At 39.6% G+C, this 20,082-nt stretch overlaps 1 protein-coding gene across 2 annotated transcripts; it reads right to left on the reverse strand.

Moving 5' to 3' along the window:
• Window positions 1-213: 213 nt before the first annotated feature.
• Window positions 214-15,739, reverse strand: LOC146482525 (uncharacterized). Of its 2 annotated transcripts, XM_085106970.1 has the most exons (19): window positions 15,445-15,739; window positions 15,207-15,356; window positions 12,933-12,963; window positions 11,545-11,661; window positions 10,571-10,700; window positions 10,000-10,065; window positions 9,166-9,231; window positions 8,086-8,267; window positions 7,404-7,462; window positions 6,971-7,044; window positions 6,509-6,619; window positions 6,097-6,143; window positions 5,338-5,542; window positions 5,119-5,183; window positions 4,190-4,234; window positions 3,791-3,902; window positions 3,300-3,455; window positions 2,863-2,916; window positions 214-2,138 (listed from the first exon to the last, which is right to left on the reverse strand). In XM_085106970.1, the coding sequence occupies exons 2-19, from the start codon at window positions 15,286-15,288 to the stop codon at window positions 1,719-1,721; spliced, it is 2,022 nt and encodes a 673-aa protein (XP_084963096.1). In that variant the 5' UTR covers window positions 15,289-15,356; window positions 15,445-15,739; the 3' UTR covers window positions 214-1,718. The 2 variants fall into 2 exon arrangements, with proteins under 2 accessions (XP_084963096.1, XP_084963097.1); XM_085106971.1 differs by lacking the exon at window positions 11,545-11,661.
• Between the last annotated feature and the right edge of the window lie 4,343 nt (window positions 15,740-20,082).

Genomic DNA, 20,082 nt, shown 5'->3' on the forward strand with positions numbered 1-20,082 from the left:
TCTGTTTTGATAGAAAGCTCACTGTTTTTCGGTTGTTAATCATGTTGCTCTTATGCTAACTACTTGGCATTTACAAATGAAAAACACTGAGGTTTGTAACTGGAATGAAACAGCTGAACACGGAACAGATTGTGAAAAAAACCTGTCAAAAGAGAGAAACCAGAGTGTATGGGTAAAGCCGGACAAGAAACTTTCTTATCATTTGCGAGAAACAACGTTCAAAGTGCATGTTTATTTGCTTTATTCAACGTGTTCCAAAGACACTATATAATTGCACTTTTATAGTCAAGGCTCCCATTGATTTTGTTTATAAATGCTCAAGGAATCACCCTGACTAAAATAAATAGAAGTACATATTCTGTTCTGTTCTGACACCAGGCATGATACACCTTTTTAGTCTCTTGCTCAGCACAGCAATTAATACATTGATTAGTGTACAGAACATTGAACGATGGTCATTCGTACAGTAAAAATTAAATAAGATCTGCAGTTATAGTCCCAGGTCGTAGTTTTTCTTCAGCGTTCTCTCCCTGCAGGTAGCGTATCACCACTACGTGTTATATGTAGTACATGCATGAAATGGCCATCACGACCAACGCACACACAGGCCGCAAGAAAGAATCCCGTTCTTTCTCACACCCTGATATATACAAGGCGACTGTTCGAATGTAGACAGTTTGAAGGTTTAATTGTAGTACCCTGGACTCTCCTACACAAAATGCCCCTCAACACTGCGAATAGGGCACAACAATAAAGAAAACAGTTGCCCTGGAATCCTGGACCGCCGATATATCTGTCACATCCGTGTCATTGGAGCCCTGAATTTTTAGACCCGGGTAAACTTAGCCTCTTGATCACCCAAACCCCCTTTCTCCTCCGATCCATCCCAAATGAGATTTTATTCTATAGGCCTCATCCCGTTTAATCTTTCACCAACGTTTTAATACTACAGAAATAAAAGTTCGAGATATCAAACTCCTTACTGATGGCGAACATGAGTTTTACCCCTCTTGTATCGTTTTGAGCGGTCTTTTAAATAACGTAGGACTGAAACCAAAGGAATTACTCTGGCCCCGAAACAACATAATCTGATGGAAACAACACAATGAGCTAATCAGAAACCGAAGCAAAGTAGAACAGCGGGAAAACAGGGGCGAAGAAGACAAATAAATAGTTGTGGTTCAAGTAGTTGAGGAAATGGCGAAAGGGTTTTGTTTTGCACAATCGCGGAACAAATCCAAAGTTAACAACAAGACTTTTCACACTCAATTGAAATGTCTGAATTTCTAACCAACATAACATTCTACTGCTTTTAGAAAACATTCACTCAGGCTGTAATCATATTCTTCATGGAAACAAAATTTAAAACTTTATAAAGGAAAAAGGTATTCCAAATGTTAAGTTTTGAAGGGTAGTCAAAAAGGTGCAAATACTAAAGGCAGGCTCAATAGTACATTTCCGAGTGAGTTGATTTGGACCTCATTATGAAAGCGAGGCTTTGTGCATAGCTTTTATTATGAAAATTTTCAAAACTAATTCAAATGTGAAAAGTTTTGCAGGAAGCCTCGCTTTCGTAATGAGATTCAAAGAAACTCGAAAATGACCCCTTACTAAAGCTAATCCACTTTTACAATGCTTATTGTGTGTTTACAGTCTATCCAACGCTTTGTAAAACTATGTTTTAAACATGGCACATCAATCATCTCAGTCAGCAATTATTATTTACCGGCTCTGCTTAAAAAGATATGCCTCAGTTTAGAAAAATGAAACTTTTTCTTTGTTGCACCAGACGTTTTTGCTGTTTTCTCCTCACTGCTCCAGGCTTGTCGAGGGTGAAGAAACGTTTGCGCATGAACTTCTGATATATCCAAGGATGCCGGTGACCCGCTTCTCTCACTGTCCACGCTGGCGTTAAACGGATGTAGGCTTGGATTTGAATTTGCTGGAGTTAATTGCGGCGGTGAGTGGCCGTGCTTTGGAGTAAATGGAGTTTTTGCTTTCCCAAAAGGTTTAGGTTTGAATTTTAAACTCTCTGCCGCTAAAAAGAATTGTGCCTCGTTTGGCTGAAGAAACCACACTAACTGGTTCCTGTCGCCGTCTGTAAATTCAATGACTTCATCCTCCAATGTGGAGATTTCCTGTAAAGATGAGAAATTATTCACTTCTGTGAACCCTTTAACGATCAAAAGCTTCCAAGGCAAAGTGGAAGCAATTGTCATATACCTAATGCTTTGGAGCGTTTTAAAAATAAAGAACTTAATGATAGAAAACATAAACGAACAAACAAGGCTAAGGGTGCGTTCGATTGAGCCTTTTCCAGAATAGGAAACCATATCATGATGGCAAGTAAGGTTTCGTAAGGGGTTTTTGGAGTTATTGGAGTACAGAGTGGCTCTTAAATTATCATGTATCAGCGAAGGTTTACAGTTATGTATAACCAAATTTACTTAAAAAAGAGAAATCTAACGACTATTTCGCTTATTCTTATTCAGGAAATATGGTCAATCGAACGCAACCTAAGTGAAATAACGGCTTTGTAGCTTTGTTTTGAATAGTCACACTTTAAGATCTAATCCGCATATTCAAAAGGTGGTAGCACCTTGCACAGCATAACAAACAGTACAACACTGAAGTAATGCTTACGAGCTTTACTTATTAAAATACCCACACCTTGTAGTTTGATTGATGGATTCAACAGTTAGACACATACTACCATAGCGGCGATTTGACCTCGTGGACAGCAGTTAAAGAATGTGGTCACTTCTTCTTCCAGTGTCTTAAAGCAGAAATATCATTGCACGAGTCCCGACCAATCACCCTTAAAACTGATGAAGTTAAAGCCAGTAATCAAGTATTGCTTACCTTGTTTACATTTACCGCATCTTCGAAAACTTTCTTAGCTGCTTCAGCAATGTCCTGAATTGAGATGACGAAAATAAGTGACTGTAGAGACGTTACTGTTTCACCTAATTCTTTTAAAACAGTTTCATGTAAAGAGTTTATTATGCCGTGGTTATTTTTCGCACTTACTTTTGCTTATATATTCATGCATTCGTGCATTCTTTTTGCCATTCGTCACTGAAAGGCCGCAGTATGATAGCCGAAAACGTTTCAGCCAGAGAAGGTTTTTTAGATTCTAAGGTCCAGTTTTTGATAATAATAATAATTAGGCCGACCTGATTTGCTGGTGCCCATACAATGCATTTAGAGATAAAGCCCCGCTCATTGTCAGCTAAATGATCTGAATTTTCATAGTCGTAAGGCTATCAACACGAACGTTCTACAATGGTGTTCCTTACCTCTAGTGTTCCTTCGTAATCCCTGCAGGTTTTTCTGTTGTTTATGACCATACCGGCCTCGTCATATGTAACGTCATATAAGCTAAACGGGGTATCTCCCGTGTCCTTTTTGAATTGTTTGTGTTCCCAGGCCCCCGTGTGTGGATCAAAGTGATACTGCAACGCAAACCGCCAAGTTAACCACTCGTTTCCAAAAATACCGGTATCACAAAACGCCTAAACATTTAGCTATAATTATTGGCATCTCATTAATAATTACACTCAAAGATTGACGAACATGATTTATTCATTGAAAACATCGACGATTTTAAACAAACTAAATTGTTGCGCAGTTACACAAGAGAATTTGCTGACTATGAAATCATGGATCGGTTACTACAATTTGTGGATAAAATCTTCAAATGAAAGGTCATCCACCTCACTTTTCGTCCCTGTCATTCCCTGTCATAACATTACCCTCTACTGATGCTTGAGAAGGCGTTCTCACTGACCTGCGGTAATAATTTCCAACCATGCGTGGCCACCATGTTGACTGCATGAAGCACAAAGTCGATAGTCCGGTCATTCATGAAGTAAGGAAGACCAACTCTGACGAAGCCAGGTCTGAAAGAAAGAAAATCAAAAGAAGGAACGGAGCTGCTTTTCATTGCCCAGTTGGATACCCACAGAGAGGGACAACCTGTAACGTTTGCAGCGTCTTACATGGTTGGTCGAGAGAACAAATGAACGAACAAAAGAGCAATCCTGTCAACCCTAAAAGACAATGCAGCTGCAGGTTATCAGGGTCCACTGAACACAGAGCTTTTAAAAGGTACAGGTCTACGTATATGAGATGTTAAGTGCAATTTTGTGAATAATTTAACCAATTGATAAAATGATGTTCTACTTACTTCATTATCTCTAGTGGTTCTCTTAATAATCCTCCCAGGTTGTCACTTAAATCAAAAACACGCACAAGAATGAAGTTAGCCGACAGATTTGTTGCATACTGGACTGTAATAATTCACGCTGATATAACACTGTTCTAGAGTGAAAAAAAAACAGCCTGTATCCATCAAACACCTGATAAAGCTATTAGGATCCAGTTTACTGCAAAAAGCATCAATGCAAGTAATAATGCCCGCTTTAAACGGCGAATTTCACATGTGCCAAATCTAATTCAGGAATTAAATGCACGTGAAGTTCGACGTTTAAAACAATTCAATGCGACAGATATGAAATAAATGCGACTTCTGCTGCATCTTCGACTGGGCCAGTCGAATATTCCGGAGAGGTTCGACAGTTGCTTTATACGTCACTCTTCAGATGTGCCGAATCGAATACATAATTTAGTTCATATTATATTTCAATCACAATTCCACATTTTTTTTCCTAAGTGCCATGCGCGGATTGGAAAAACAAAATGGCGGAGTCAGATGCGGCGTGCAGCTATTGTTTTCCTCCCACCAAAAACACAAAATGTAATACATAAAAGGTATGTACATAGCATGTAATACATAAAATGTGCTATTCTATTTCGCACGAAGTGCTCGGTTTTTGAAAAGGACGCATAACGAGTCTTCTTCTTCTGCTGACTCGAATGAGCTGAGAAATGTATAAACAAAAAGGTGAAGAACGTCCATTATCCGCCATATTTGAAATAGCGCTGGAAAAAAGACTCGAAACGAAAACGGGACCTAGGAACTAAACTCGCTCAAGCGAGTCTATAAATTTGACCTTTAAATTAAATGTAGAATTTAAAAATTTGAGTCGACTCAAGTAGGTATTAAATTCGGTACATTTGAAATGCGACAGTTAAACCGGGTCTAAGTTTGCTTACTTTTCGTGTTTTTCCAGAAACCAGGTAAATTTCCTTGCCATTGATTCATCTAGCCCCAGCAGATCCTGAAAGTGGGAATAAAATAATAACCGAGACCCTTCAGGTGCCGTTTTGGTTAAGTGGAGTCCTGAGCTCATGGTGTTGAGTTCAATATCAGATATCGAAGTGAATATAAACTAGGTATCGATCCGTGGTGCTAACCAAAGGATCGCCACTAACCTGAGCATACGGTCCTGCACATGCGCAGCCTCCTCGAGCTTGAATACCATATAGATCATTAAGTAGCACAGACGCAAAGTTATGATGTACAAGTTTTCCACTGTCCTGGTGGTAAATGAGCATGGAAAAGATTGGAAGGCGGCGGGCCATGTCATTTCCAAGTATCGTGAGGTTTGGGTTGTCACTTAAGGCTTCAAACGCTTTCCTGAGAAGGAAAATCAACCAAGATATGAGTACAGAAGACGCAAGAACACTTCAACTCCAAATGCAATGCGCTTTCACCAGCTTTCACAAGTAATCCACAGTACAGATTTACAAAAAGGACAAAACTTAAACGTGAAAGTTACAAATGTATCGTTGCAGATAGAATGAATACTAAAGTACAGTGAGTATTAAAACTCCTTAAAACAGAAGCACCTAAGGTCTAGCAAACTAACATGGTGGAGCGGTTTTCAGCTGGTCGTCGAAGAAATAATTCGGTAATTGCTTTGGTTTTTCTTTACCTCGCTCTGTGATTCGTTGGCAAAGTTCGCGCCATTTTCTCAGCCAATAAGAAGCAAAACCACTCGTGACCTGCTCGCACGCGTTTTCCCACGCTTGGCGTTGAACTGGTTACACCTACTCGCTTCGAGTTCTGATTGGTTCATTGGCCTGCATAAAACTCCGATAATTGGTCACTCTTCTTACTTTGGTTTTGGTTTTACGACACTCAAATGAAAACTTCGCTAAGAGCAATAAAAGTTAAAAATTAAAAATTACTTGCAAAGTTGTTCTTCTCTTTCTTCAATGTTGGCAGTACCAACAGACTGAAACAAAGGGAAGAGAATTATTAATTGTAGCCGGAATGATTTTTTGTTAGAATTGTAGGAAGATTATATAAATATTGCTCTTGTTGTTGTCCTCCATTATATCTGTTAATACTTCTTTCAGTTGGAGAGCCGTAGCAGCTCGTACTGACTTGTATTCAGTTGTATTGCCTGATCTCTTAGTCATAACCTCCTTCATTCGTAAGACCATACCAACCCGAACATTATTTCTCTATCATTAACTCTGGGCTGGAAGACCATATCAGCCCGTATTGACTTAAAGTATAATACCTATCAATACCCAGGCTCGGTTGTAAGACCATACCAGTCTGTATTGACTATATGCCTTAAATATCTTTCATTACCTCTTTGAGCTGGAAGACCATACCAGCCCGTATAGACTCCACTATAGCTGGTGTACCACCCTCTTCTCTTTCTTCAATGTCCTTTAGATACAAATGGGTGTCTCGCGTAACCTGGTAAAAGACAAAATAAGCAATCGTTAAGGACAAAAATAGTCACACTTTCCAGCGCTTCTTTGATGCCAATCGTATATTTTTTCTCAAACATAATGTAAATGCTCACAGTAATTAAAAAGCTTGTTTGTTTCTTCTGTTGTTGCCGTTGTATACATTTTTAGTTTTCGAAGTGTTGCCATTATTCCCTGACTAGCCATGATTCTGCCACCATCACCAAGATAGCCTAGCAGTGGGGGGCATCGGATTCTCGATGCCATACCCTCGGTGACATACACATATTTTCAGTGATGGCAAAGATAAAGAGAAACCCAAAAAATCGTAAAATCGTAAAATCGTATGCTAACTTACAAATAAAACTGTTCCTCCGCCACAACCCCCCGGAACTGGATTCCTAAACACGCTTTTCTTGGCAATAAGTAAACCTGGACAAAAACAATCACAAAGCAGAGTTTGAATAGAAAATTCGTGGTTCATGAAAGACGAACAACTATTAACAGGCAAACTGTACAACTGAATGTTGTGCCGCTAGCACATGATAGATAAGAGAATTATCTCTGCTATGTATGTTGAAGAGCTTAAGTGAACCTGTGAAAGGTGGGGGAGGGGGTGGGCGATTTGGTTGTAGGTTCGATTCCCACCGATGTCAAAGATTTTTTTCCTTTGGCTCGTGCGATCTCCCATTTCCTTACCAGGGATACCGCTCAGTGGAAAAATTTATGGGTTCACTTTAGCACTTTAACGTACACAGCAGAGTTAATTCTCTGATGCATCGAATACTGACCTGGAGTGCCGGGACCGCCGACAAACTTGTGAGGTGAAAGAAAAACGGCGTCTTTATACCTGTCAACCATAACAGCGAGGTTAATTCTTGCAACACCACTTTACCTCCTTGTTCATACTTGGGAACGGTTTTGTCCAGTTTACGATATGTGGAAATGCTCGTAATCACTTTGTTAAGCGTTGACAAACAAAGCGAAAGCAAAGGAATATTGCAGAAAAGGAATAGATAAGAGGGTTACCTAGAAACTGCGCTCGAAACTCGAGCTTACAGGGTTAAGTTCCTTAAAGTAGATATGCTGTACTTTTTTAACATGGTTTGGCCATGTACTTGTGGAGGAAAGTTTTGCTTTTCTCATGTAACTTATTGCGACAGCGACATCATGTTTCAGTTCTTTTGTTCAATTGTTCGTGGTCACGCGCTATGACGTGGACGGATGTCTGAATTTGGGCCCATCCGAAATCACTACCACATGCATTGGGTAGACCACTCGACTCGCCGGTTGGTGTTCTACTTTTTGCTGTGCTACACCGTGCTGACCAAGAGCCAACCAGCTCGAAACAGCTGTCCACGGTGGCTGCATTCTGTTGATTCTCGGTTCGGTCTCTATCATGTCGCTGTCGTGTTAAGTTTTCTACGCAGTCTAATCAGCCTTGCAGAAATTTGAGTCATTTAAGTTCCTTACCTGTCCGGTGTTGGGTTCATATCAATTTTGAGGTATGGACCAGCGGAGGCGTAATCCCAGAATGATAAAGCGCCATATTTGTGGCACATTTCAGCTACAGCTACAGTGTCTGTCAAGATGCCAGTCACATTGGATGCCGCTGAAAACGCCGCGTACATGTTGTAATTCGCTGAGCGATACATCTACAACGTGAAATGACAAAGAATTTGTCAAACGGAGAAGTAATTGAATAACTCGGACTATTGCTTACAAGGCTCTGTCAGGTGTCTCACGTGCTAAAAGCGTCGTAATCATTCCTAAACGACTTAACGGACTGAATTTGCGATTAGGCCTAATAAGAATATCTTAGAAGGTTTATCTGTCTTTCTATTTTGATCATTAGAACCAGTGACTTCAAATTGGCGGCCAGTAAATCTCAGTAATGTCTCTTTTTTTGAAGAGATTTGCATGTTCCCCTTGGAGAGTGGTTTTGATCAGTTTCTTTGTTTGCATAAGGTTAGATCTTTATAGTCTGTATACAGGCATGTTGCATAAAGGCCTGCATTGTAGGCTACGTTTTTGAAAAAAAAAGCCCTTGATTTGATCGGCTTATTTTACGTCTAGTTCTCAGGGATACTAAGGAATGGCCATCCGTTATACAATTGCAAGACTTAAGGACGGTGCCTACTAATGCAGAAGTATTTTTGCCCGGTGTATGACTATGCGGGAAAAGCAGATCTTAGCAAGGACTATTGAAATCAAAAAATAAAATTGGGGGTAACCACGCATTTACAATGATTCAAAAAAAGCAGTAAAATACAAAGCAATGTATGGCTTTTCTTTTCCATATTGAAGTTTTATTATCTCTGAATAATGCATAGTTACCCCTAATTTTCTTTTTGGATACCAGGAGCACTTGCTAAGTTCTGCTTTCTATGCATAGTTTTTAACCGCGCAAAAATTTCCCTGTAATAGTAGGCACCACCCATAGGACGATTATCTCGAGATGCGCAGAACGTATGCGCAGTAAATAAAGTAGGCACCGTCCTTAATCAAAGGCCAGTTAGTTTATCAGGATTAAAAATTAAAAGGAAGAATTACCTGCAGTTGTTCCTCAAGCATATACATGTCTACTGTTCCTTCTTCGTTGTCATTTATTCGTATAATCTGTAAAAATAAGAAAATAGGAAGACAATTAGAATGTGTAATGTACCATGCACAGGGGCTTTCGAACAATGACTTCTCACAAAATAAACCTGTTGTACAGTTCCTCCTGAATGCACTATTTTTTACCATTTGATACGGCTGAGTCCTGAATAAGTCTCTGAAGTGTCAGCTCTCCCCTCCCCCTAACCCACAGGAAGCGCCCCCTGTGGGTTAGGGGGAGGAAACGGCTGACATTTAGGAGTTAGTCCTGAAGTTTTTGCTAGTTTTTTTTAACAGTATTTCAACATGGGAAAGTGTGGGGCTCAATAGAGAAGAGAGGGTAGGGGGAAGGGGTTATTAAAGAAATTTGACCTCCATACGGCTGCGGGGAGGGGGTTATCAGAAAAGGAGACTTCATGGTAACAGAGAAATCTTGAATGTTGAGCGAGTTCATGCCGCAAGTCAACTGTGTTTAGTTTAGGGAGCGCCCCCTGTGGGTTAGGGGGAGGAAACGGCTGACATTTAGGAGTTGGTCCTGAAGTTTTTGTTAGTTTCTTCTAACAGTGTTTCAACATGGGAAAGTGTGGGGCTCAATAGAGAAGGGAGGGTAGGGGGAAGGGGTTATTAAAGAAATTTGACCTCCATACGGCGGCGGGGAGGGAGTTATCAGAAAAGGAGACTTCATGGTAACAGAGAAATCTTGAATGTGGAGCGCGGTCATGTCGCAAGTCAACTGCGTTTAGTTTGTCATAAAAACTAAGGAAATGATATTACAGATATCACCGGTACCTTGGCGCCAGTTTCTTTCCAAGGCAGAATGTTTGAGTGGTGCTCAAAAGGCCCAACAAACACAACCTGAAAAAAAGGAAACAAACTGTTTGTTATCTCAACTTTTCTTCGGTATAATAACCAGGGACCTCTCCTCGAATATTCCGTAATAACTTACTGCAGGACCAAGAAGTATAATCTCAAACATGATTTTCATCAAATTCTGGTAATTTTCGTATGAACCCCCCCAATATGGGATGATGTATTTCTCAGTGAGTGACACACGCATACTCGGAAAAAGAAAATCCGAGTCGAACATAAGACTTTGGATGCTCTACCACTCAACTACAGGGGACTCGTGGGAGCTAAGGCCAGTACTAAAAACTAGGTTCATGGAACAAACATCCTGCGTACTGCTAGCCCAGTATGTTTAATAACGTAAAAGCAGTTTAGGTTTCAAAATCAAATACAAATTGAATTTCTCTTAAAGTAAGGAACGTAGTATTCTCGGGCTTGGTAAGTAATCGGGACCTTCGAGAAACAGGCTCGGCTTCGAATAAGATGAACCGGGGTTGAAATGATCGTTACTCACACTTTTTTCATTCTTTCTTTCGTGTAGTTGTAAGGCATGTATTAATTTGTGGATGGCACTTATCGTACCACTTCCTGTGAACACTACCACGTCTTCATCTTTAGCATTCACACAGGATTTGATGATATCGCTGCACAGAAAAAAGAAGAACACGAATTTGCGATCGCACAACCGACATCTCAACAACTTTCCAGAGCTAAGACTCAAGCCATTTAGAGCTCGATGTAAGATGTCCAGGCTTTTGAGGCTGTAGATGAAATCCTAAATTTTAACCAGTCAAAAGAGCTGTGCTATGCAGCTTTAGCTATTGACTCCGTGGTTGTATCGCTTAAGGTTGTTCATTCAAATACTTGCCTAGTCCCTGTACTGCTGTCCCCCGGGTCCTCACGGTCAATTAGTTTCGGTAACGTATCCGAGGCAAACGCTTTATCGCTCGGACCACGTGATCCGAAACGGATTGACCGAGATGAAAGAAAGACAGAGGCCTACGAACTAGGCAAAGAAAAGTAAGGTTCTCCCTTTTGAGTCCTTGTGGCTTAAAGTGTTATGGTTTCTCCATTTAAGTTAAGCCTATCTAAGCAGTACTTTCTCGCAGCTATCTATTGTGCTGAAAACAAGTTGTTCTAGCCTTTAGGTCTGTGGACAAGTTCGTATCGTCGAAACTTTAAAATGAAATCATTTGGGCAGTTCGTTCAAGTGGTGCTGTTTGTTATGCTCAAGAACTAAAGGTAGTTCTAACTTTCTGAGTCTGTGAATGGAATCCTAAAGTGTGGTAATTTAAATGAAATCTCTCACTTTTTAAAGCAACAGCAGGTTACCATATGTTAATATAGTTCTATCAAAACAGAACATGATTTATATTTTAATCTAAATTATATATAGCGCTAGCGTTTGACCCAGTGTTGTTTTTTTACAGAAGCAAAAAGCATCTTGTAAATGGGGATGTTTACAGTTATGAAGGTTTCGTGTCTTACCGTGCCTCGTTCCTGAACTTCGTGGTCTGCCGTGACGTTACACTAGTTGTGGTGTGCGTGTTGGCATAAAAGGGATACACATAGTCCCGGATGTAGTTTTCGATAAACCTAAGGGGCCTAGTAAAGAGAAATGCAAAATAATTTTATTAACTATTATGTACTGTTCAGAAGATACTTTCCAATGTTTTTTTCCGGATTATGTGTGATGTACTTGCATGACGCAATAATAATTATTGTTGGATCTAACACCCGATTGTTATAGTGGCCTTAATTAGTATTCCCCTAGGCCTGTTTTTGCGCGGGAATTTAGGTTAATAATTTGCATTTTGCAAGTGACACTTTGCTGAAATGACATTTTCTGTTCATTATACGTTGAACTTTCAACGAGACGCACAATTGTCATCCCTATTGTTTCCTTTGAACAAAGACTGTATGCATAATTAATGTATGGGGTTGTGCGGAAATCTTGCCGATCGGTTTTATCGGTTTGTTTACCTTATAGTTGGTACATTTTGTAAGTTGACTTTGTTTGTATGTTTCAGTTTAAACCTTCTTCGCCTCGTCAGTAACACTGTTAAGCTACAATGTTCAGCCCTCCCGGGCAGCCGACAAAGTGAAAAGAGTTTAGAATAAATTGCGTGAATTAGAAGTGTTTGCCTCCGGCGGTTACAATAATAATAATAATAATACTATAGTAGGGCAACATAGGTTACGCTTTGCACCCTATGTGGTTAATTTTATATGTATTCATACGTCGTACACTACGCATAATAATAATAAACGAATATTCATACAGGATAACCCATCAGTACACCAGTACTGTTATCAACGGGGTCCTGTTAAAAATAACAACAACAGTAATAATAATAATAATAATAATAATAATAATAATAATAATAATAATAATAATAATAAATTAACTAGTAATTAATTAATAATTAATTAAAATTGAATGCAGCTAAAAATGAATTAAAAGAAACCACAAAACTAACGATAACTATTCTTATACAAAAAGAAAGCATTTCATCTAAAGATTTCTTAAAAAGTGCCCTAAAGTCAATCTGCCTGATAGTTAAAGGTAAAGAATTAAAGTTTGAAGCCCTTAAAAAAATAAAAACTGCGACGAGCAAACTTGAGTTTCACTTTGGGAAGACTGACCAATGTCCCATTGTTTCTAATATTTACTCGTTTGATTTGACAAAATAAAATAGTGCGTAAAGGGAGATAACAAACGTTCCCTTGAAGGCATTCAAAAACAAACAAACTCTTCTTCATTAAAAAGTTTTCAATAATAAGTAATAAAGCACAAGGAAATGATGTGAAAGACGAAAAACCAAAGTCCCCCACCAATAAAGTTGCGTTTTTTTCTCTAACTTTTGCTCACTTACTTGCCAGAAGCCGTGTAGTCGCAATAAATAACTGAAAAAAAGAAAAAAACCAATTTGCACAGGACCAATAAGCATTACCTGTCACCTACCTCATTTCTGAAACCAAACACTGACTATTGTATTGTTTATGACTATGTGCCGATTTATTTCTGGAATGTCTTTACATGAGTTCTCTGTCGAGGGAGATGCATGGATTATATAAAGCTGTTTAATTTTTGGTGGAGATTTTTTTCCAGTGTTTTTATTATTACTCGGGCCGTAAGGCGGACCGAGTTAAGGTTTCGGTAGCATTATCAAATTCTCTTTTCTTTTTGGGGCCGCGATGGGCCGAGAGATAAGACTTCGGGCCACGAGTTATTGTTCTTGGTCTTGTTTTTTGTACTCGGCTGGTACGAGTTACGTTTTCTGTCGTGTTATCAAATTCTTTAAATTCTCGGTCGCGTTCTTTGTTTTTGGGTCGTGAGGAGTGTTTACAATATGCTAGCCAGACGTCCAAAGCATGAACAAAACATGCGAGGCATGAACAACCCCAACATAAACTGCTAGCCGTTAAGCTAACCGGGTAGATATTTAAGCTAACCTAAGTGCTATTTAGGCTAACTGGAGTGCTCTTTAGGCTAACCGGAGTGCTTTTTAGGCTAACCTGAGTGCCTCAAGGTTAGTTTTGTTTAACCGAAAATTTGGCAACTAAATTAGTCTATGACCTCGCTGGCCAAGATAGATAAAGATGTCTCACGTTTACTACAGAAAAATAATCAATGTAGAAACGGTTTCTGTCTTCAAATGAAAGGTGAATAACAAATGCTTTCCCCTGAATTTCATATAAAAATATAAACAGCGAAACATTGAAAAACGTACAAGGATACAAACGTACGCGTGATGCGCGTGATGGGTAACGTTACTCTAGATCCCGAAGGGGGGGTACTCAACAGATGCTTGGGTAGGTGGGTAGGGAGGTGCAGCCCGGGCGTTCAAACCCTGACCCTGTTTAAGACACAATTCTCCGATTTCCCTATCCCGTTTAAGACAGAATTCAAAATTTTCAGGCTTTTTCTAGGATATTTAACCCAAAATCGCACCCTGTTTAAGACTAGAATGAAATAAGAATACACTAGTTTCTTGCTGTATTTTAATGCATTGGCAATCACAATCTGTTTAAGCCATTAGGTCATGTAGGGATACCCTGTTTAACACAGAAAGTGATGAAATAGATACCCCGTTCAAGACAAAACACTCTGAAAACCATACCCTATCGGGCCGCACGTCCCCGTTAAGGTCACATAAAGGAGTACCCCCCCCCCCCCGGGTCTAGATCATACCGAAAATTACGATCCGTCATTGACCCAGCGTCACATACATATTAGGACCGTACAAATGGTTTCTGTCTCTAAACGAAAGGTGGAAACGTAAGGATTAATACCTATGGATTATAAAAAGCATTCGTATGACAAATGTCGTTTTCCCCTGTATTTCATTCTGACTGCAAGAAATGCAATTCTATCTGGTGGTTACTTATTGCCTCACTATATCTCTGTATCTATCTATTTGGTAGCTTGCTCGCAGGCTATCTGTTTGGGGGAATTGACGATGCTGGAGGTTATCATTGTTAAAAGATTGTAGGCTTTAAGCACCACACATTTAAGTATGGCCCGAGTATGAGCTGGAAACAGCTTCTTGTTATAAAAAAGAGGTACAGACATCAACTGTCTGATGAAATAAATTACGTCATCAGTCATTTCTGCCGGCGCCAGTATCGGTTTTCGCTCAGTCACGGAAACTTCATGAGAAACTGTTGCACGCTCTCGTGACAGCGGTCCGTCTGTGTATAAACACGGGCTTTCAGACGCATCATGCCTTCGGACGAGCTACAGTTCGCCTGGACGGATAATCCGTCTGAAAGCCGGTGTTATACACGGACGACAATTATCAGACGAACTACATTTCCTTGCCCAAGTTCGTCCCGGAAGGATGATCCGTCTCTGATATAAATTGGGCCAATAAGTAATGCTGAATCAAAATTGGTGCCGCAAAAGTCACGCTTTTCATCACGAGGTGGACATTTTATCCGAAACTGAGCGACCACAATCTTTTTTTTTTCCTATAGATCTGATACAAACTGATACACAAGAAACTATCACCAACACCAGAGTTTCTGCTATACGGCAGATGCAGTCCGTAATATAATAATTTGTTAACTTATTCAAGGAAAATATCTTCTAACAGAGAAATGACCAGAAATAAGAATAATATAAAACAGTACTGTCAATCAGTTACCTTTCTTTGCTCCATAAGGACCAATAAATCTTGTATCCCCTCCAACAACATTTTCTTCGATGAATTCCAAAATCGGTAGCATTGGCTTGACAGTAAATCGTAGTAACGCTCCGGTAAAATCTTAGCCTGATGGCTTCTCGTCTAGTTAACCTTGATGAAAAAAACTATTGAATCAGTCACGCAAAAAACTCTCTCAGAATCGGCCTTCAGCAATATGGTTATGCGATTTTTTACTCACCAGTAAAATTGTAAAGTTCGTTACTTGCTGTGTATTCCGTTTATGCTGTATAGTTTTCAATTGGATGTAAATATGAAATATCTCCGTGCTATCATGCACGATCTGCTCCTGCTGAGCTATGTCTCTGACGTTTTTGCTAAAATATTTTTCGGCTCTACTGAACTCCGCTGAAGATGATTCGTGTTATTATACCAACAGTGTGCGAGAGCCAAACAAGAGATCGAGTTCAAATGAGCCCGAGAAAGTTTCTCCTAGTTTCTATATCTCTAAGTGTTTTCGTTTTGTGAAATTTAATAAGATCCCAGGTTAAAATATGCATACTTCTGGTACTCAACTGAGAGTAAACAAATTTGATGACGTTATTTGTAACCCGACAGTCAAATAAGGAGTGTTGTTTAATCCATTTACAAACCGTTGGCTGTCTTGGAATGCACGACTACTACTAGCGAATTGAAGCGGATTGTTTTGTTCCTTTGAGGTTTTCTCGCACGTTTGTTCTCTCGTCTTTCTAAAAGAAAAAATGTTTTTTACATCACTTTTTCTCAAAATCTGTCTTTGGGTACGGGTCAATGACGTAAGGATTCTTCAGCTGTTCATGCGTGACTGCACGCAACCAACCGATACTGGCCAGCTGTGTCTTCTTAAACGAAAATGAGGGCCGGGTCTCCGCAATGGACTCTCTGCTAACATATCTTCCGCTTGGATAAGAGTTATAGTCTATATGAGGCATTTTCTAGCTGTCGTCTGCCACCGTTTCTTTGAACTATTCTGTGGATTGCAACTACGGTAGTTATGTGAGTGCAGAGTAGCCTGCTGGTTGTTTCACAGGAGAAGTATCATGGGGGTTTTGACCTCTTTTGTTAAAAATGGTGAAATAAGACCTTCGCTTTGCTACAAAATAATTCTAGAACAACGAGAGGAGAGAAATCAACACAATTCTTGACAGGAACAATTCGTACTCTGTTCTAGCGCATTCTGGTAAACAAAAATTCGAAACTTGAAAAACATTAGCCTAACATTTTCAATTTTCAATTCATTCCAACCTACTCTGTCTCAGGCCAGGGGCACCAATCGACAGTTTTATTACACTGGGGTGATAATTTATAACAGAACTGGACAATTAGTTTTTGGTTCTGTTGTCAGACCAACATTTTTGAGTTTTGAAATGACATCAAATTTTCGTGATACTTCCCCTTTAAGGTTACCCTATACCTTCAGAGAGGTGTCTCGCGTCCAAGCGATGTAGCGCATCCGGTTTAAACTGTAGATACCTGAACCCTTATATCAAATTAAAGCTTATAGATCAGGCTATCAAAATAAGCCAAGAATTTTGAAATAAAATGAATTGCCGAATTTTCAGCGCTATTTTCTCGAGTCAATTTTTTCACTTGGAGGGGCCACTTCAAAGAGCTAAAACTGAAAGGAATTTGTTCGTTTGCCTTCAAATTTGGACAGTAGCTAGTTTATGTGATTCGGACGCTCGCATTTAGAGGTCGTGAAAAATTCGACAATTCATTTTATTTCAAAATTCTTGGTATAGTTGGATAGCCAGCTCTATAAGCTTTAATTTGATATACGGGTTTAGGTATCTACAGTTTAAACTAGACGCGCTACATCGCTTAAACGCGAGACACCTCTGAAGGTATAGATAGGGTAACCCTGACTCGCTTAAGCCGTGGTAAGCTTGACAAAGTTCTTATCCCAAGGAATAATAAAAGACTACTCATAATCTAGGATAATTCAGTCAGCCGCATGAAACCGAACACCGCACCCGTAAAATGACAATTTTAATGTCGCGCTATCAATAGCAACCACACTCGAGGTCACCATGCCGACACTATGCAAGTGCTTCTGGGCGTGCGTTTAAAGGGGCACCATGACGGAGATTTTTGCTGTATGTCGGACATGACATGCATGACAAAACTGCTCAAATATTTGGCAAAGAACCTCGTCTCCAACATGAAATTGCCCTTAGAGCACCGTGAGAAAAATATGGAATGATTTCTCCAAACAGGATCAGTTTTTAGCAATTTTCAAAAATACCCAGGAGGAACTTGAAAAAATTGGCCAATTTCCATCCTAGCCAGCCGCCGCCAAAGTTGAATAATACTAGTGTCTGTGCACTAATAGGGTTATTTTTAACAAAACTGAACCATTATTTTAACGTTTAGATCCATTGTATTATGTTTTTTTTTCCATTCAAAGTGACACTAAAAATAGATGACACTGCCCCTTTAATAACGCCTTTCAAAAACTAATCGCAAACGGACATTTGAGAGACACTTTGGAAAACGTTAGCATGTCATCAATTTTTAACTCGCCCACACACAAAATTAAAAAATTCATTTATTTCAAAATCCTTCTAGGCTTCTGGAGAAATTCTATTATATGAGCTTTGATGGGATTACATCTGTCGAAGCGTCTATCTTGTTGACATCTCAGCTGAAGAATAAAAATGTTTTGAAATTGCTTTTACAGATCTAGAAAAGTACCGATGCCTAAACAGCGATATGCTCAACCGATTGGTGCACTTTGTCAGTCTTCAAATGTAAAGAGAAGATTGCAAAAGCTCCCAAAAGCGGGTTATGTCGGTCCATTTGATATAGTAATAAAATTGCCCAAAAGCAAACACAGTCCGGGAACACCTTGAGCAAATTTCATCTTCACTAATAATGTACGAGGAATGTCTACAACCAACTTTTGGGTTATGGTGTTATACTCGGCAAGCAAGGCTGAAATTAAAAAGAGATTCAATTCATTCGATTATGGAAAGGCCCAGAGGTACTTTAATGATTAAACACACTCCATGTAACAAGAATTCAGAAATGCTCAGTAATCCCTGTGGAGTGGGGTGGGGTGGGTGGGGTGGAGGCTCAACTTGTGGTTTGACAAAGGGAGGTTGAAGGCGGTGGTTTCACCCATTACCCTTTCATATACCAACTGTTTCCGAAATGGCACCGCCAGTTTCATATACCTAAAGCGGAAAATTGCACCCGTTTCTTAGATGAGGTATTGAAGACTGAGAAGAATATCCCCTGTTAACACTGACAACAGTACTATTCCGGCACACTCTAGGACTGCCAGGAAGTTCTGCTCAATTTTGTTTTTTGTTACCCTTACTATTACTTGGACCCTTTCCGCTCAAAGTCTATTTTTTCGACTTTTGAAAATACTAAAACTTTAAATTTTGCTCCCCTTTCGCATACAACAATGGTGAAAAAAGGCACTGCTTTCTCCCAGCTGGCGGTACCTGCTGGTTTGGTCCCTTATAGGGAGTACCCTGTCGGGAGTGTAATGGAACGATTGATTAAAAAAAGGCTGTGCGCTTTCTTACTCAGTAATGATGACAGCAAATAAAGGGTTTCAAAACTGACTGGTCAGTTATTAAAAGGCAAGCCCCCTCACAGATTCCATCAGTCAGTCTTTACATTACTGGCGTTTGAACAAACCAAGACTGTCTAGCAACCCAAAAGGTAATATATGTCATGTGCAAGTTATTTGATGTTTTAAAGCCAGACTGAAGTTGTCCGCTTTTCATTCGTAAACTGGTTTGTAATCTGCATACCGGTATTGCAACGAGAAAATGGGAAGTCGGCAGAGTTGCATGGTGAAATAAGTACTTTGTTTATTTTACAGAAGTTTATAATTTTCACAAATGCATTCGAAAAGATTGTAACAATAACCGCGAAAAATGAGTGGAAAAATCAACCTAAAAAAAATTATTTCTCAGAAAGTGGACAGCCTTTCCCATAAGAAAACTCAAACGCAACGATGAAATCGTATTGCGATTGAAAGGGCAAGGAGGCGTTAGCAACTTAGGCACTTGAAGATGAAAGCTAAACAAAGGGATTTTTGTGATACCGTAGCTGAGTATTGCAATATGCCGTTACCAACCGGGCTACCAGTAAGTTCCCAGATGACTTTATCTAGCAACTATTAACCAGCAGGCCGAGAGCTTTGCACCGGTCAATATCAACTTGAAGGTAATCGGTTCGACTCAGGGGCACCTAACGGATCGTTTCGGTAAATTATCTGTTCGGAAGGCCCTTAATCCCCTGCAATTTTCTAAAAATAATTTTCGCCTCGAACTTTCATGATATGGGAAATTTAAGGCCTGGTGTTTTCGGATTGATTAAAATGTCGTTTTGGGAACCGAAAAAAGGTCAGCTAAGATTTTCAGAAAGGAAATAAGACCTAAGTTTTTTGGGAAATGGACAAAAATGCCTTAGTAATTTCGAAAAGACTCAAGTTCCCCTAGAATGACCGAACAGATAAAAATATTATAGCGCAGCTTTAAATGAATCTACAGAGCTTTAAAGGCACTCCAGATAGCCTAAAATAGCGTTTCAAAGGATCTGAGAGAAAACTCCCATTGGGTGCCACTGTCGACTCCCGTTGAAGGTTTTGCAGCTGCTTTGTTTACACGCAGGAACCGAACAAAGTCAACAAATATGGTTGAGAGTCTTCTGTGATATCATTTCATAAAGTGACTGGCTGGAAAACCGACCTCCGAAAGGAACTTTCTTCCTGTATTAACGGCTAACTCAGTCGGAGCTGTTGTGATTTTTTGCCAAAAATTCAAATCGGTTCAGTTGTGAATTTATTCAAATTTTCGCCACAAAATCCAACTCCTTTAAT

This window comes from Pavona decussata, unplaced genomic scaffold (assembly GCF_977016875.1).
Source record: "Pavona decussata unplaced genomic scaffold, jaPavDecu1.1 SCAFFOLD_45, whole genome shotgun sequence".
Lineage (NCBI taxonomy): Eukaryota > Metazoa > Cnidaria > Anthozoa > Scleractinia > Agariciidae > Pavona > Pavona decussata.